Source organism: Tachysurus fulvidraco, chromosome 18 (genome assembly GCF_022655615.1).
Source record: "Tachysurus fulvidraco isolate hzauxx_2018 chromosome 18, HZAU_PFXX_2.0, whole genome shotgun sequence".
Classification (NCBI taxonomy): domain Eukaryota; kingdom Metazoa; phylum Chordata; class Actinopteri; order Siluriformes; family Bagridae; genus Tachysurus; species Tachysurus fulvidraco.
The window spans coordinates 7,546,871-7,561,595 of record NC_062535.1 but is presented as its reverse complement, the minus strand read 5'-3'; the positions used below and the strand labels follow the sequence as shown (position 1 = coordinate 7,561,595).

At 38.2% G+C, this 14,725-nt stretch overlaps 1 protein-coding gene across 1 annotated transcript; it reads right to left on the bottom strand.

Moving 5' to 3' along the window:
- Window positions 1–259: 259 nt before the first annotated feature.
- Window positions 260–6,726, bottom strand: fdx1 (ferredoxin 1). Its single transcript, XM_027156521.2, has 4 exons — window positions 6,179–6,726; window positions 3,795–3,919; window positions 3,472–3,601; window positions 260–1,325 (listed from the first exon to the last, which is right to left on the bottom strand). Exons 1-4 carry the CDS (start codon window positions 6,346–6,348, stop codon window positions 1,220–1,222), a joined length of 531 nt encoding a protein of 176 aa, XP_027012322.1. The 5' UTR covers window positions 6,349–6,726; the 3' UTR covers window positions 260–1,219.
- Window positions 6,727–14,725: the final 7,999 nt, after the last annotated feature.

Sequence of the window (14,725 nt, the reverse complement as noted above, 5' to 3'; positions counted from 1 at the left end):
CCTTCACAGAGTCACTTCCTCTTTCATGAAAGTCTCAGTGTGTGGCAAGTGACCTATGCAGACAGCGAGAGAGGATGAAGACAGTGATCGTTCCACTCCCACATCATTCAAGCCGTCTTTAAGACTTTTTCATCTTCTAGTTTAAGTCAGATTCTCCGGCTCAGAGGGTTCAAGTGTGAGCAAATACAGGAATAGATATACAGTAGTGAGCCTCACAACCTATAGGGTGGGGTAAATATTAGTGTTGTAAAAACACAAAGACACAAAAAAAGGTGTTTATTTAATATTTAATTAAAACATAGCTTTCGTATAAGATCGTTTCGAGATGTTGAATCGTTGATCGTCTTACGGTTTGGGTTAATCGGGCACTAATTGTTTAATACACTATAAAGTGGTGAATCAATGGCAAAATAATTTGTATGAGACAATCCACTGTATGCTATAACAAAGCATCTAGTCTGAAATCTATAAACTATGGTGACGTGTAAGTGAGTAATATTAACAAACCAAAACTTCAACACAAAACAGAAAGAATAGATCCTTATTGATCATCATATAGTGATCGTTAGTGATAAAACACTCTCCATCACTATCACAAAGCTACGGATGTTATTCTGGTAAGAGGTAATACTTCATTTGGAATAACTCATAACCTTTGGATCCTTCTCTGCATTCGCATACTCATGTGTGCACAAAGTAACATCATATGAATGCTCAAATGAAGCACATATAGAAGCATCAGTCGTTCATAAAGAGGCTCGTATTCCCTCTTACTGTAAAGATGCTTCAGTTCTAGAGTGTCCACAGTCTCTACTTTTGTCTATTTTCTGTTTTGGTTTGTTAATACGCTTTGCACTTACTGTACAATGCACCATAGCAAAATGTCTCATTTTACAATCTTAAAAAGATCGTATTTTGTTGTGGATTGGATCGAAACTACTTAGTAAACATACGAAACGTTCACAGAATTTATAGCACATTTTGATGATCCATTGTTATTGTCAGAAATACGTTGATAAATTGATCACAGTCTCCATGCAGCTCTGTAAGTGAGCTGTTAAACTACATCCAGTGCTGTAGCCATGAAGGAAATGGACAAATTTCAAAATCATGCTCTTCTGGACCCCAATCAATACAATCACGCAAAAGTTTTGCCTTTTCTTAAGATCAGGTTACATCGGTTTATGGTAGGTAGACAGGCACAAGGTGGATAGAGAAATTAGGCAGAGCCATCGGACTGTCTGATGTCTGCAGAGCTCTCCGGAACACGCACGGTCATGCCATCCAGAGCTTTTGTTAGGAAGATCTGGCAACCCAGTCGAGACCTGTTGAAGAAAGAGAGAAAGTGTAATGGACGTTTGTGCGTTCCAGTTATGATCTGAGGTTTAAACCATAAGAGTTATAAGCTAGAATGGTTTAAATACATAAGACTTTGACCCACATGGTTATATTATCCAGTCATTACACAACCAGTGTTGCACAAATGCCAAAGAAACCTGGTCTTAAAGTGAGACAAATATGTAGCACACTGACACTTAAGTATCTATTAGTACAGAGGAGTCAGATGAAGATGAAAAAGAAGAACTTCCACTGATTTCAGTGAAAGCACCTTTAATAGAAATGTAATACTTAAATGAGAACTAGATATCCAGCTAGTCAAATGTGCCACAAAGTGAGTGTGGCTACTTCAGGATCTGTTTCTGTAAGTAGAGCAAAAATGAACCCAACAAATGCAGTCATATTGTGTCTGAAATAGCGCTTACATGAATTCATTTCTTGGTTATAGAACTGCTGCATACAAGCAACATCATCCTCGCAACCATTGTTCGTTATCCCGAATATCTACGGCAAGTTAGTTTATGCTTCGTGTAATAGTGAGACTTATTCAGTGCAATAAGTTCTTAACCTCAGGAATATTTGCCCTTTTGCTAAATTTTAATCTGCACTGATCACAGATTATTATGGAAAAACGTCAGACCAAATGTAAGACCAGTAAAAACAACAACAAATGCAGCCTGGCAAAATCCCCAATATTAGCAGCTGGCATTAAGCTTTAATCCTTCTGCTTTACTGTGACCTTCTTATGGCATTACAGACCAGATCATGTGAATGTGCTCAAAGCCTGGACGTGAGGCCTGTAAAATGTTTTCCGGTTTTAAAAGGTCTTCCCTGATGTTTGGTTTGCTGTTACATTTACTATAGAACTGAATAACTTGGGACTATTCCTTATTCTTGACCTGATTTCTATGACCTGATTTTTACACAAAAGCATTAACTACTGTGTATTTAAGAGCTTCTATATGGATCAGATTTACTCAATCAAAAATGTAGAAAACATTTTCATGAGACGTTAACAGAAGTAAAATCTATTTTTATTCATTTAGTTCTTCTTCATTTTGGTATTTATCATTTCTTTCTATATTTTCTTGTACAGTAGTTCTGACAGTCAGAGGGCTGTTACTCTCACATATTCAGACCTTCAGGCTGAAAGCAGAAGCTTTTATTGACCAAGGACTGTTCCAGAGGGCATCTGACTGACATGTAAAGCAACCAATCACAGTTCGTTTTGTTTTGTGCCATGTTTAAGGTCATGGAAAAGTAAAATCGATGTCCCTACAAAAACAGACCTGTGTGCAAACTAATTAATGAGTCTATACTGTGAACTCATTTAAAAAACCCCAGCATTTAGCTGATCCTCAGGAGCACACATCTGACCATGAGCTATGACATAAAACAGAGCTTTATTACACGATTCCCCTTATTCGCTGTAACCGGTGACCTTACACTGCACCTCAATTCTGACACTTTTATAATTGTGGCTTGTTTCTCCAGTTGGGAAGGGAAGCGACGCATGCTTCCTCTGAGACGAGTGTTGCTGTGATTAACATGCTTGGCATCAACGGGATTTGAAATTGCAGTCTCCAGAGAATGGGTTGTGCAACTCAGAAGCTCACCAAGTTGCTTCTGTCCCACTTCTCTGCTGGACCAGTGCTCTACTACAGCTGCCCTCACTTTCTGCATCTAACCCCAGTAATGCCCTGCAAAATCTACCTGCTACCTCTATCCTGTTGAACCTGTAAAAATCTTACTCTATCATGATCTTTAACAAAAGAGTTAATGTAGTCTGAACCAATTTATGGGGCAATGAAACATAGGTATAAGGTCTAACCAGAGCACGACTTCTTCATTAATCATCGTTTAGCAAAAAGCCTGAAGTGGTCAATTCTCCTGAACTCTGAGGATCTTCCAAAGCCAGTTTTACCAACAGTGTATGTGTTTGTATACGTGCATACTTATGGTTTACGTCATATTGTTGTCACAAGAAAACTACAGCCATCATACACACACACAGTGAAAAAGCAATTATAAACCTAGCCTAAAGTTAAAGGATCCTGTGGCAAATGAGGATTGTATCTCTAATGTTAAGACATCACAATCTTTTCAGGCAACTAAGCAGCGAAGGAAACGTACGTATCTGTTAGTCCGTAGGCAAGATCGAGCATATCCATTTCCTCGTCACTAATTGGTCCGAGCTGTTTATATGTCTCCTCTTCGAAGATGAGATGACACGTGGAGCAAGCTAGAGTTCCCTCACATGCTCCTGGAAGAAATGACATCATAATTAGAAACTCGCCTTTATTAAGGCCCTCGATGTGATGTGTTCTCTGTACTCCTCTTGCTTATTCCCTTCCCCTATTTTAAGTATTTAAATGCTAATGCATATTCATTTAAAATGGTTATTTTCTACTCACCCCGGTTATAGAAACAAGTGCCTAAAAATGTGTTAAACTCACCATAACCATCGAAGTCCAGGTCTTGTTGAACAACAACATCTAATAGCGTGTCACCAGGGGAAGCCTTGACTGTAATCTTTTCTCCGTCACGATTGATGAAATTGACGGTCACCTTGTTTTCCGCCCTAGTGTCAAGAAGAGAAACAAGTCATGCTGCACTACCCATCATATCAGTCTCAAAGATCCTTTAGTGGTTCTACATGCCAACATTGACAGTATGCTGCCCTCTTCTGGCTGTGAAAGCATAACAAACTGAATGATCTGTACAGGGTTGCTGGTTTAAGCCATTGCATGATGGGAAGCAGCTTCAGTCCTCGTCCGAGACACATGCAAGACAGCCGCCAAAGTGTTTATAACTGCTGCTCATACAGCATCATAAAATGCATAAAGCGGACTGCTAAATGTCCTGTTAACAAAAGCCCATGCTTGTTTACATTAAACAGTGCAAACCATTTCACTGCATGTGTGATCTTGGCATCAGTGACACCTTTCATGAAGAATAGACCAGTATCCTTAAGCAGGATTACATAATTTACATATTTGTACATGTAACAGCAAGTAATACATAATGTGTCAGACAATAAAACATTAAAAGTTATACATTTAAAGAGTTATTGATGATTGTCCATTACTAAATCATTAAACCTTTTACTGCTGTTGCGAATAAAACATTATAGAAATTTATAGAATAGAAATTTTCCAGTTCCCTGAATTTCTAAAAGAAAAAATTCACGTTGATATTTTATAAAAAAAATCCTGCCTGAATGACCAATCCCTGAATAATAGTTCCCCAGTGCAAAATATTATGACTAAATAGTAAGGTGCATTTTCTGTTGGTTTAAACTGTATTCGTTAACATGTCGGTCTACGGTTTCCTAAAATTCCCACAATGCCGACTGCCCGCTTGCTTATCATGACACCTGTGGGCACACGTTAGTCCTTCAGTGTGTCTGTGTGTCCTGCTCTCATACGTCCTCATTTGTATACTCTGTTCAAACATGAATCCTTCCGAAGCTTCGTCTTCTATTCTAATACTGCCATCAATGCTACTGTGCTTGTCATGTCACTTATCACTAACATGACTCATGACTCCATTTGAATTCTGAGACTTCTATTCTAATGTTTACTGTCAGCACTTTTACATGGGATTTCTTATTAAGGAGATTGAACATCCAGAAAAAATGAGTGAGGAAAAACTAAAAGTGAAACCTGGCCATTACCCTTTAATAGCTCTATGAAATCTGTTCTCCCAGTAAACACTACTGCATCTTTCTTAATAACTGAACTGTTTTTACACTGGTCAATGCTGCTTCTGTTTATTGCCTTGTGTGTATTGTCTTGTATTTTTTGTCCTGCACCGTCTTCTTTGTCTTGTCCTGCACCGTCTTCTTTGTCTTGTCCTGCACCCTCTTCTTTGTCTTGTCCTGCACCCTCTTCTTTGTCTTGTCCTGCACCCTCTTCTTTGTCTTGTCCTGCACCCTCTTCTTTGTCTTGTCCTGCACCCTCTTCTTTGTCTTGTCCTGCACCGTCTTCTTTGTCTTGTCCTGCACCGTCTTCTTTGTCTTGTCCTGCACCCTCTTCTTTGTCTTGTCCTGCACCGTCTTCTTTGTCTTGTCCTGCACCGTCTTCTTTGTCTTGTCCTGCACTGTGTACACCAGGTCGCACAGACGCACTTTATGTGGCTAGGACTAACTTACTAAGTCCTTTGCTCTGTCTTTGTTCTATGTAGCACCATGAAAATGCCTGTATAACCAGTTTAGATAAAAATGGATTTTAGATTTTTTTTCCATAATAAGGTAATTTAATAATAATTAGAAGAAGAAGATTAAACTGGAAGAGACACCAAACTGAGAGGGATTGTAGACATACTGTAGTGCACTACATAGAGTAAATTAAGTAGCTTGAGTTCATCTTATTTAATCTCAGTCTAAGACATTTTATGCTGGAAACAGTTGTCCAAGGAAATCATGTAAATGCTTTAAAGAACCACGTAGTCAATCATTCAACTTTATCTCCTGTAACGTTATCTATGGTTCAAAGATAATACAGTCACGTTGCAGCACAAAACCATGGTCATCATGGTCAAAACGTAAATAAATGCACACCTTTCAACCTACCAATTCAATATGTTACTCACTAGCTGTTTCTTAACTTAAGTCATAAATAATAAAGCTAATAATTTGTCTTGCTAACTCAGTATTACCAGTCAAAGTCAAAGTCAAAGGCCGTATCTCAAATAGACAACCGTTCCCTACCTGAGTAAACTATAGAGTGCACTAGGAAGTTCCTATCTAGTGCACTAGGAAGCACCAAAGGGGCATTTGGGATACCGCCAAATTAACAGAGTCTATATTAGTTAGTTACACGTTAAAAATGTCATTTACCTGAGAGGCTGCACGACATTACAGGATGTTATGTCTCTTTTACTCGGCTCAGATAGTCTGTTCAGGGACGACAAAGTTTTCGAAGAAGTATTGGCACCCCTTGAAAGTATCCATGAGCTGTGAGAAAGTCTTAACCCGATTAATCTCCTCGCTGCCGTAGAAAAAGACATCTTTTTTAAACGACTAAATGCTATACGTGCGATTTAAAAACAAAAAGATAGCGTCGGTTTTTTTATTCAAACCCGAGCGAATGTGAGAAACTCGTTAGCACTGGACGTGTTAGCACTACTAGCTAACGTTAGGGCTCAGAGTGCAGAGAGCGGCTCGAGTTGCCTAACGACGCCGTTGCATAACAACAAAGAGACGACTCTTTTCACCCATAAAACAGGGTCTAAACAAATAGATCACGAAGTGCTCGGATTTTTTTATGTTTTTCCTTTGGCATCAGAAGCGTCGCTATTTTTCATAACACATTATAGACGTGAAATAAATTAACTTCAAGGTATTTCCTGTTACAGATGATTGACGGTTGGATACAACCAATCAGAGATGGATGTAAGATTTGTAGGCGGAATTTCTGCAGCGTTTAAAACGATAGTACGATATTAACGTCAGGCTCATCCAATGAATATCCGCACTCACGCTTCCTCCCCTGTGGGAATCTGTGTTGCCTGATACAAGATTTTAAATGCTGAACTACTGTAATTAAGTTGACTTTTAATGGTCATTATAATGTTACGCTATGTGTTTGAATCGATCATATATTACTAAATGCACACGTTACGAAGCTTTTAAACATTTTCTCCCAGCTAATTAAGCTTGAGGGTCATTTAGTTTCACGGGGATTTTAAACCAATCTGGCTTTTGAGATTTATAAACATGCAGTGGCAGAAATTGACCCCTGAATCTTGTACAATAGGCTACATTCAGAGGTTATAAAGCTAAAGGGGATGATTACAGGAATTATTGCAAATGTAGAATAAGGACACGTTTTAAAAATGTCTAAATCCCACATTTAGGCATTTAGGTAAATGTACTGCAGAATAAATGATCTGTATATACTGTGGTTGTTATGTGGTGTTTGTTTTGCTTGATGCAATTAAGAACCTCTAAATTAATTAATCACATTTTTAATTGGATCTTAATTGGATTTTATTTTGTTAATCAATTTATAAGCCGGGAGCACGGTGGCTTAGTGGTTAGCACGTTCGCCTCACACCTCCAGGGTTGGGGGTTCGATTCCCGGCACTGCCTTGTGTGTGTGGAGTTTGCATGTTCTCCCCGTGCCTCTGGGGTTTCCTCCGGGTACTCCGGTTTCCTCCCCTGGTCCAAAGACATGCATGGTAGGTTGATTGGCATCTTTGGAAAATTGTCCGTAGTGTGTGAATGAGAATGTGTGTGTGCGCCCTGCGATGGGTTGGCACTCCGTCCAGGGTGTATCCTGCCTTGATGCCTGATGACGCCTTTGGTAGGCTCACCATGACCCGAGAAGTTCGGATAAGTGGTAGAAATGAATGAATCAATGAATCAATGAATAAATTTATATAAGCCCTGTATAAGGCTCACACTGGGACTTATACAGGACAAAAGCCGGTAATGATGTTTGTTCTGGAGAGATTTATAAACAAAATATTTCAAGTCAAGTCAAGTCACCTTTATTGTCACATCACCACAGCACATTGAGTGTAAGCTACACAGTTTTTTAAGTATCTGTTTAAAAACTACAATATAAAGTCATCAGTAGTGTAGATGGTGTAGGCTGAGCAACATCTGAAGTGTAGCCACACATGTAATGTTATGAGGCGGAGCAGGGAGATTGAATGATGCCCATGGTGAGGCCTTGAGCCATAAAAATATCAAGCTATTAACAAAAGGCTTGAGTAAAGAAATGTTTTCTGCCTAGACAAATCATGTTTTCAGTGTAGATGAAGTGCCAGAAACAAATTGGAAGTCTTTTCTGTGAGGCTTTGTTAGAAAAAACTCTTCCCCCCCTTCTGTAGCCTTCACTATTCTAAGGTACTCAAAATGAGCCTCACCATTTGATCGAGGTAGGAATGGCTGAAAATAAAAGACAACGCACTTTCGCATGAGAGTACTTTATAGGTTCATATTAATATTTTTTAATCAATGAGAAATTTGTTTGGGAGCAAATGCGGTGTGAATATGATCGTGTGGTGAATATGGTATGTGGTGTGTAATATGGTCATATTTTCTGGTTCTAGTAAGATATCTGGCTGCTGAATTCTGGACTAACTGGATCTTGTTTATGTACCTACTGTACTGCAAAATCCAGATAGTATTTCAATAATGCAATCTAATAACACAAGCATGAAATAGTTTTTATCCATGTATTGAATTGTGTTTTTTTATTTTTTTATTTTAGCAATATTTCTTGGATGAAAGAAGGCTGTGTAAGTACTGTTATCTAAATGAGTTTCAATTGAAACACTGGAGTCAAAAATCACACCAGGTTTGTTCCCCATTGCACATGAGGAAAGTGAAAGGCCAGCCGGAATTACTATGTAATCAGACAACTTATTTCTAGCTACACGTCGTCTGGTACATCTACCTGTATTGTCCGAATTAAGCAGATGTGAGTTAATAAGCATCCAGTGTCAGGTCCTTTACACGTTCATGTCTATTAAGATGGTGTCTCGTACCTTGCTTTGTTGAAACATTAACTAATTAGCATTCAGACATCTGAATTAGGCCAAGTAACATTTAAAGTATTATATCTGTCACACACAACCAGTGTTGTAATGTAACGAAGTAAAAACACTTCGTTACTGTACTTAAGTAGAAATGTCACGTATCTGTACTTTATTTCGCTATTTAAATTTATGTCAACTTTCACATTTACTCCACTACATTTCCTAGATAAAATTGTATACTTTTACTCCGTTATATTTCCAGGAAGCATCTTCGTTACTCGTTACTACAAAATAAAATCAGAAGAAATGTGTGTGACTGTAATAAGGGAGGTTTGGCGAATCACTGCTCCTAGATTGCATTACGCACGTCCGCACGCTCTACGGAGAAGCACAGGCACCCGCAGCGTGCACGCGCAGTCAGAGCTTAAGGCATTTATCTATAACGGCGGCAACCAAAAGCAACCAAAAGCAGTGAAATGTCACTTTTCTTATTACCTGTCATGATCAGCACACCTGCCTCACCTCCGCACCCACAACGGAGAGAATCGTCTCCGGAGTACTAAGCGCTCCCGGACTACACTTCCCACTACACCCCGCTCAGCCTAATCAGTGCACCAGCTGTTCTCTATCAGCTGGCGCACTTAAATAAGCAAACGAACTTGATCCCATTGCGAAGTCTTGATTTGCTACGGCTATCATTCTGAGCGTTGTCTGATTATTCCTGTTTCTGGTTTTTGATCTGTTTCTGTATTTTGCCTCATGACTGATTTCTGCCTGCCCTGACCTTTTGCCTGTTGTTCTGACTACGTTTTTGCCTTACCTACACTGTCGTGTTTACCGGTACTGAACTCTGCCTGTTGTTTTCGAGATTATATATTAAAGCTGCAAATGGATCCTCAGTCTTACGACTCATCATTACATTACCAGAGTTGATAGCACACACAAAATATTAATGCAACATCAATACTAAATAAAAATAACATTTATTGATTTGGCCACATACATGAACTGATTTGATTCAAGACTGGCCTCATTACATCATGCATAAAATTTTGGTGTCTACTTTTGCCATTCAATAATACCACTATTGTATTACTTACTATGTAGTCATTTAATATATAATATAAAACTCTTCTTGTTTTAAATTCTCAATGAGAGCTAAAACCCCTAATGATGAAATCCTAGAACTGCCCCTGGTCTTATGCCTACCAAAAATCACTGAAATTTTACTTTTTACTTTTACTTCAAATACTTAAGTACATTAAATATCGGAAAATTACTTTTGATACTTTAGTACAGTAAATATCAGATACTTTAAGACTTTTACTTGAGTAGTATTCTAAAAGGTGACTTTCACTTCTAACAAAGTCTTTTTCTAGTACGATACTTGTACTTTTACTCAAGTATTGCTTTCTAGTACTTGCACTGCACACAACTATGGCTATACAATTATTTGTGAACTGAAGCTGTACTGTACAAGTATACATTGAAATATTCTGTCACACCCTTAACTAGAAGGAAAAGAAATGGCAGTTTTCCAAGGAATTAGTGTGGTGGCAGATTATGCCCCGGAGTTCAGGATTCTCGCTGTGGGTGATAGAATGAACCAGCCCTTAAAGTTGCCTATTACCAGAAGCTGAACCAAAACCTCCTCACAGAGCTCACCTTTGCTGAGTCTGTCTACATTTTAATCCATTCAAGCTTTCTCGATTCCTGTTCTGATAAGGCACTCAGATGATATCTCTACTCGAAAATCATTAAATGATTCTGGCACCGTTAGAAATTTCTTCAACAGGGTCATAACAAAAGAACACCAGCTCTGTTTTTAATCTCTACAACACCCTGTGCTTATCCAAACCCTTGGCATAGGTTGCAGTGGAAGAGTTTACATTAACAAATTAACATTCCACTTCAAATTTCGCTTTCCATCATGAAGACAACATTTCTCCAAATCTGAGTATCCTTCTTGTCTGGGGCTTGCCATAGACAAAGCATCCATTTCCTATTACCTGCTCACAACCGTGATCATCATCTGGAGCATGAAAACTTAGAGAATGTGAACTTTCCTAGGGATTACCATAATATAAAGGCATGTTCAGCAAAGCCAGTTGCCCACCACCTCATCATCCATATGACTATGTCATAAACCACATGCCCAGGACCACACCCCAAGGAATCACATATACCCTCTCTCAGCCACAAAGAGCCAGCTTACATTTTTGAAAAGACAATGCACTGACTACTGTGGTCTGGACCAGATAACCATCAATATCAATATCCCCTGCCTTTAGTCCCTTTTGAGCCAAGAAAAATGGAAAACAGATTTTAGCACCACCTCTGGCCACTGCAAGTATTGTATCATATCATATAGTCTCTCTTGTGCCCCATCAGTGTTCCAGTGCCTACTGTACTTTACAATGTTCTCAGGAACACGTAAGCTTTGTCGTTGCTTACATGGAAAACATCATGATTTATAGACACAGGCAATGTGTGTAGGACAACCAGATCTATGAAAATGTGAATTCCATGTCATCCAGATTTCATTCTTGGGATGCATCATTTATCCCAAAGGGGTTTTCATTATTCTAAGCAAAGTCACAGCTGTAAATGATTAGTCAAAGCCTAACACAGTCAAGGATTCACAATGTTTCTTAGAGTTTGTCAATTTCTGCTTCATTTTTAGCTTATTCATTTAGCTCTATCACTAGCAGTCTAGCCATTTAGATGAAAAAATGGATTTCCAAGGCCAATAATGCAATGGCACGGCTGAAAGAGGCTTTCATAACAGCTCAAGACCTAACTGAAAGTGTATACCTTCGACACAGGGATTGGAACAATACTCTTTCAACGATTGACCACAAATGCTCTGTCTCTCATGCACCTGACCATGCCTTTAACAATCAACCAGTAACCCATTCTTCCTGAAATCATGCTTTGTATGTGCACCAACCTGAGATCTGGACCAAGAAATAAATTGTTCGAATCGCTTCCACATTCCTAGCACTTGCCAGGCATTCATAAAACCCACAATCTGCTCAAAATAATCCGATCCTGTATAGTCAGTGCAGTTCCCAACGGTCACAGAAACTCTACAGGGAAACTGATGTATCACCACACTGGTCTCACATAAACCTGAACTCCATAATGTATAGATTCCACTGGATAGTTTCTCACAATATTGATAGATTAGGTTTTATCCCTCACATCTAAGATCACAGGGGGTCACCACTATTATAATGAGAAAATTATCACTTATATCTCACCTCATTTGTGTTTAATCTTACATTTATAGTCAGTTTACAGTAGTGTTCAAATAAACCAAATATCCCAAACTGTCCCACCAGGGGACGATATCAGACAAAACAATAGTAATGGCGAAGTGAAGCTTTCTTGAAGCAGTGAAGCTTTCATCCCAATTGTATCGGGAAAAGGTTAATTACTCGAAGGTTTTCAAATCAGAGCACAATGAGGACCTCTGCTGGTCAAAGTGCTATCACAAAATGTTCCACAACCAAACAACGTATTAATTTTAGAAGCAAAAATTAATGGATTGACAAATTAAGGATAGATTAATAAACAAATGAATCAATATATTAAATACAATAATGTACGTTCTTATTGTATTTCTATAATTTACGATTTTACTTTTAATTATGCACAATCTACTTTGTTTAAGTTTAACTTTTTGTACTATTTATATGCAAAATGCTTTGGTAATACAAATGTACAGTTTTTGTCATGCCGATAAAGCACACTTAAATTGAAATTAAGAGAGAGAGAGAGAGAGAGAGAGAGAGAGAGAGAGAGAGAGAGAGAGAGAGAGAGAGAGAGAGAGAGAGAGAGAGAGCGACTTTGTTCCTATTTTGATAATAATAAAATAACAGCAGCACTTTTAAACCACTTAATTATTTTAATAATTAAAACTGAAACAAGTGAATAAAATTAAAAGTAGGCTTTAACCTTGGCTGTTGGCTACATCTTGGCCAGAGGATCTGACTCTGTCATGCTTTGCACGAAAATGCCTCAACATGGATGATGTATTATTATTATTATTATTATTATTATTATTATTATTATTATTATTATTATTATTATTATTATTATAGACCAGCTGCTGGGAGCAAATCAAACACTGGATCTAAAAACAGATTAAGGACAGATCTTGTCTCCAAAGTATAAAGTGTGAACCATTTAAAAAAAGATCATGCTATTAAGCGGTGCACAAAAGGCTTTTCTTGCACTCCTTTTCATTTTTCAACTTATTACTACAATCCAATAAATATATATGACAAAATATACGACATTAAATATATTGCCCAATGATGAGTTAAGTTATAAATATAGGCTTCACAACAAAACCATATATATCCACCTTATTGGGCGAAATCAAATGAAAGTGTTCCCACATTTCAGAACGCGATCATTTTGTAACAGGCTCCATTGACAACTCGCAACAATAAACTCTCCTAAACTCGCTACACAGTAATAGATTCCATGTAATACTCCAATACAACACACGAGGGCGCGCCGCCGCGTGTCGCGCACAATTTTAAACCTTTGAATCAGATAACGAAGCAGTCACGTGGGTGTGTGTGAAACGAAGCTTCGGGCGTCATTGGTCACGTGATTTTGCCAGAACGAATCAAGCTTCGATACAAAGCTTCAATGAAAATCGGTTCATTTTTTGACACACGCATCGGAACTTCCGTGTCACTGGTAACATCACTACTAAGCAATGATGTAACTCTACACCACTTACTTTTCTGTGATATATGCACACACTAATTTTTCTACCGCATATCCGAAATTCTTGACTCACGGGGTACCTGTGCCTATCTCAGGCGTCATCGGGCATCAAGGCAGGATACACCCTGGACGGAGTGCCAACCCATCGCAGGGCACACACACACTCTCTCTCTCTCTCATTCACTCACGCAATAACACACTACGGGCAATTTTCCAGAGATGCCAATCAACCTACCATGTATGTCTTTGGAGTACCCGGAGGAAACCCCCGAGGCACGGGGAGAACATGCAAACCCCACACACACAAGACGGAGGCGGGAATCGAACCCCCAACCCTGGAGGTGTGAGGCAAACATGCTAACCACTAAGCCACCGTGCTCCCCGGATATATGCACATTATATAGTAAATATAATAAATTCAATAAAAACGAAAGAAAGGGAAATAGATTATGCAAAAATTATATAATATTGTGCTGTAGGTAAAGGTCTGTAGTTGAGGTTTAAAATATATATACAGTGCCTATAGAACGTCAGCATAACTCTTTGAAATAGTTACTTTATTTGTCATATATGCTCGAATCAATGCCATTAAAAAAATCCTTTTCCAGCTGTATTTACAAATTTTGTCTTACAATATCAAACTATTTAAAGTAAAAGGCAACAGTTCAGAAAATTAATAGAAAACTGAAAAAGTAGAATACCAGGGTTGAAAAAGTCATCAGACCCCAGATTTAATACTTTAGCCTAGTGCTTATACTATACTTTGCCCATGTTGTGTAGGTGCCATAAAACAAATTAGGACTCAGATCACAGTTCACTCATACAATCTTCTATTTTTATAACCTGGGATTTGATTGGTTGCACCTGATCAAGTTTATAATGGTATAGTCTACAAATTGTGTTTAATTAAAATAAAATAATTTTATAATTGTAAAATTGATGATTGGGGTTTGAGGTAAAAGAAAAAAAACATAATATATGGGATGTTGAGGTTTAAAACAGCACAAATACAAATCTTTAATTCAATTTCTCAGAATTTCTTCTGCACTAATGTCAAGTACCAGTTCATTTAGAATCAGTAGGTCTATCACTGTAGTTCAGACTAACAATAGAGGGTTTATTCGTTCATTACGTGTAAACCAGGGGAGTC

Coding starts and splice junctions, on each gene's coding strand:
- fdx1 (XM_027156521.2), bottom strand. CDS start 6,348: ATGTCTTTTTCTACGGCAGCGAGGAGATTAATCGGGTTAAGACTTTCT. Junction 3,920..6,178: donor AATGTCGTGCAGCCTCTCAG/GTAAATGACATT, acceptor TCTTGACACTAG/GGCGGAAAACAAGGTGACCG. Junction 1,326..3,471: donor GCCTACGGACTAACAGATAC/GTACGTTTCCTT, acceptor TTTCTTCAACAG/GTCTCGACTGGGTTGCCAGA.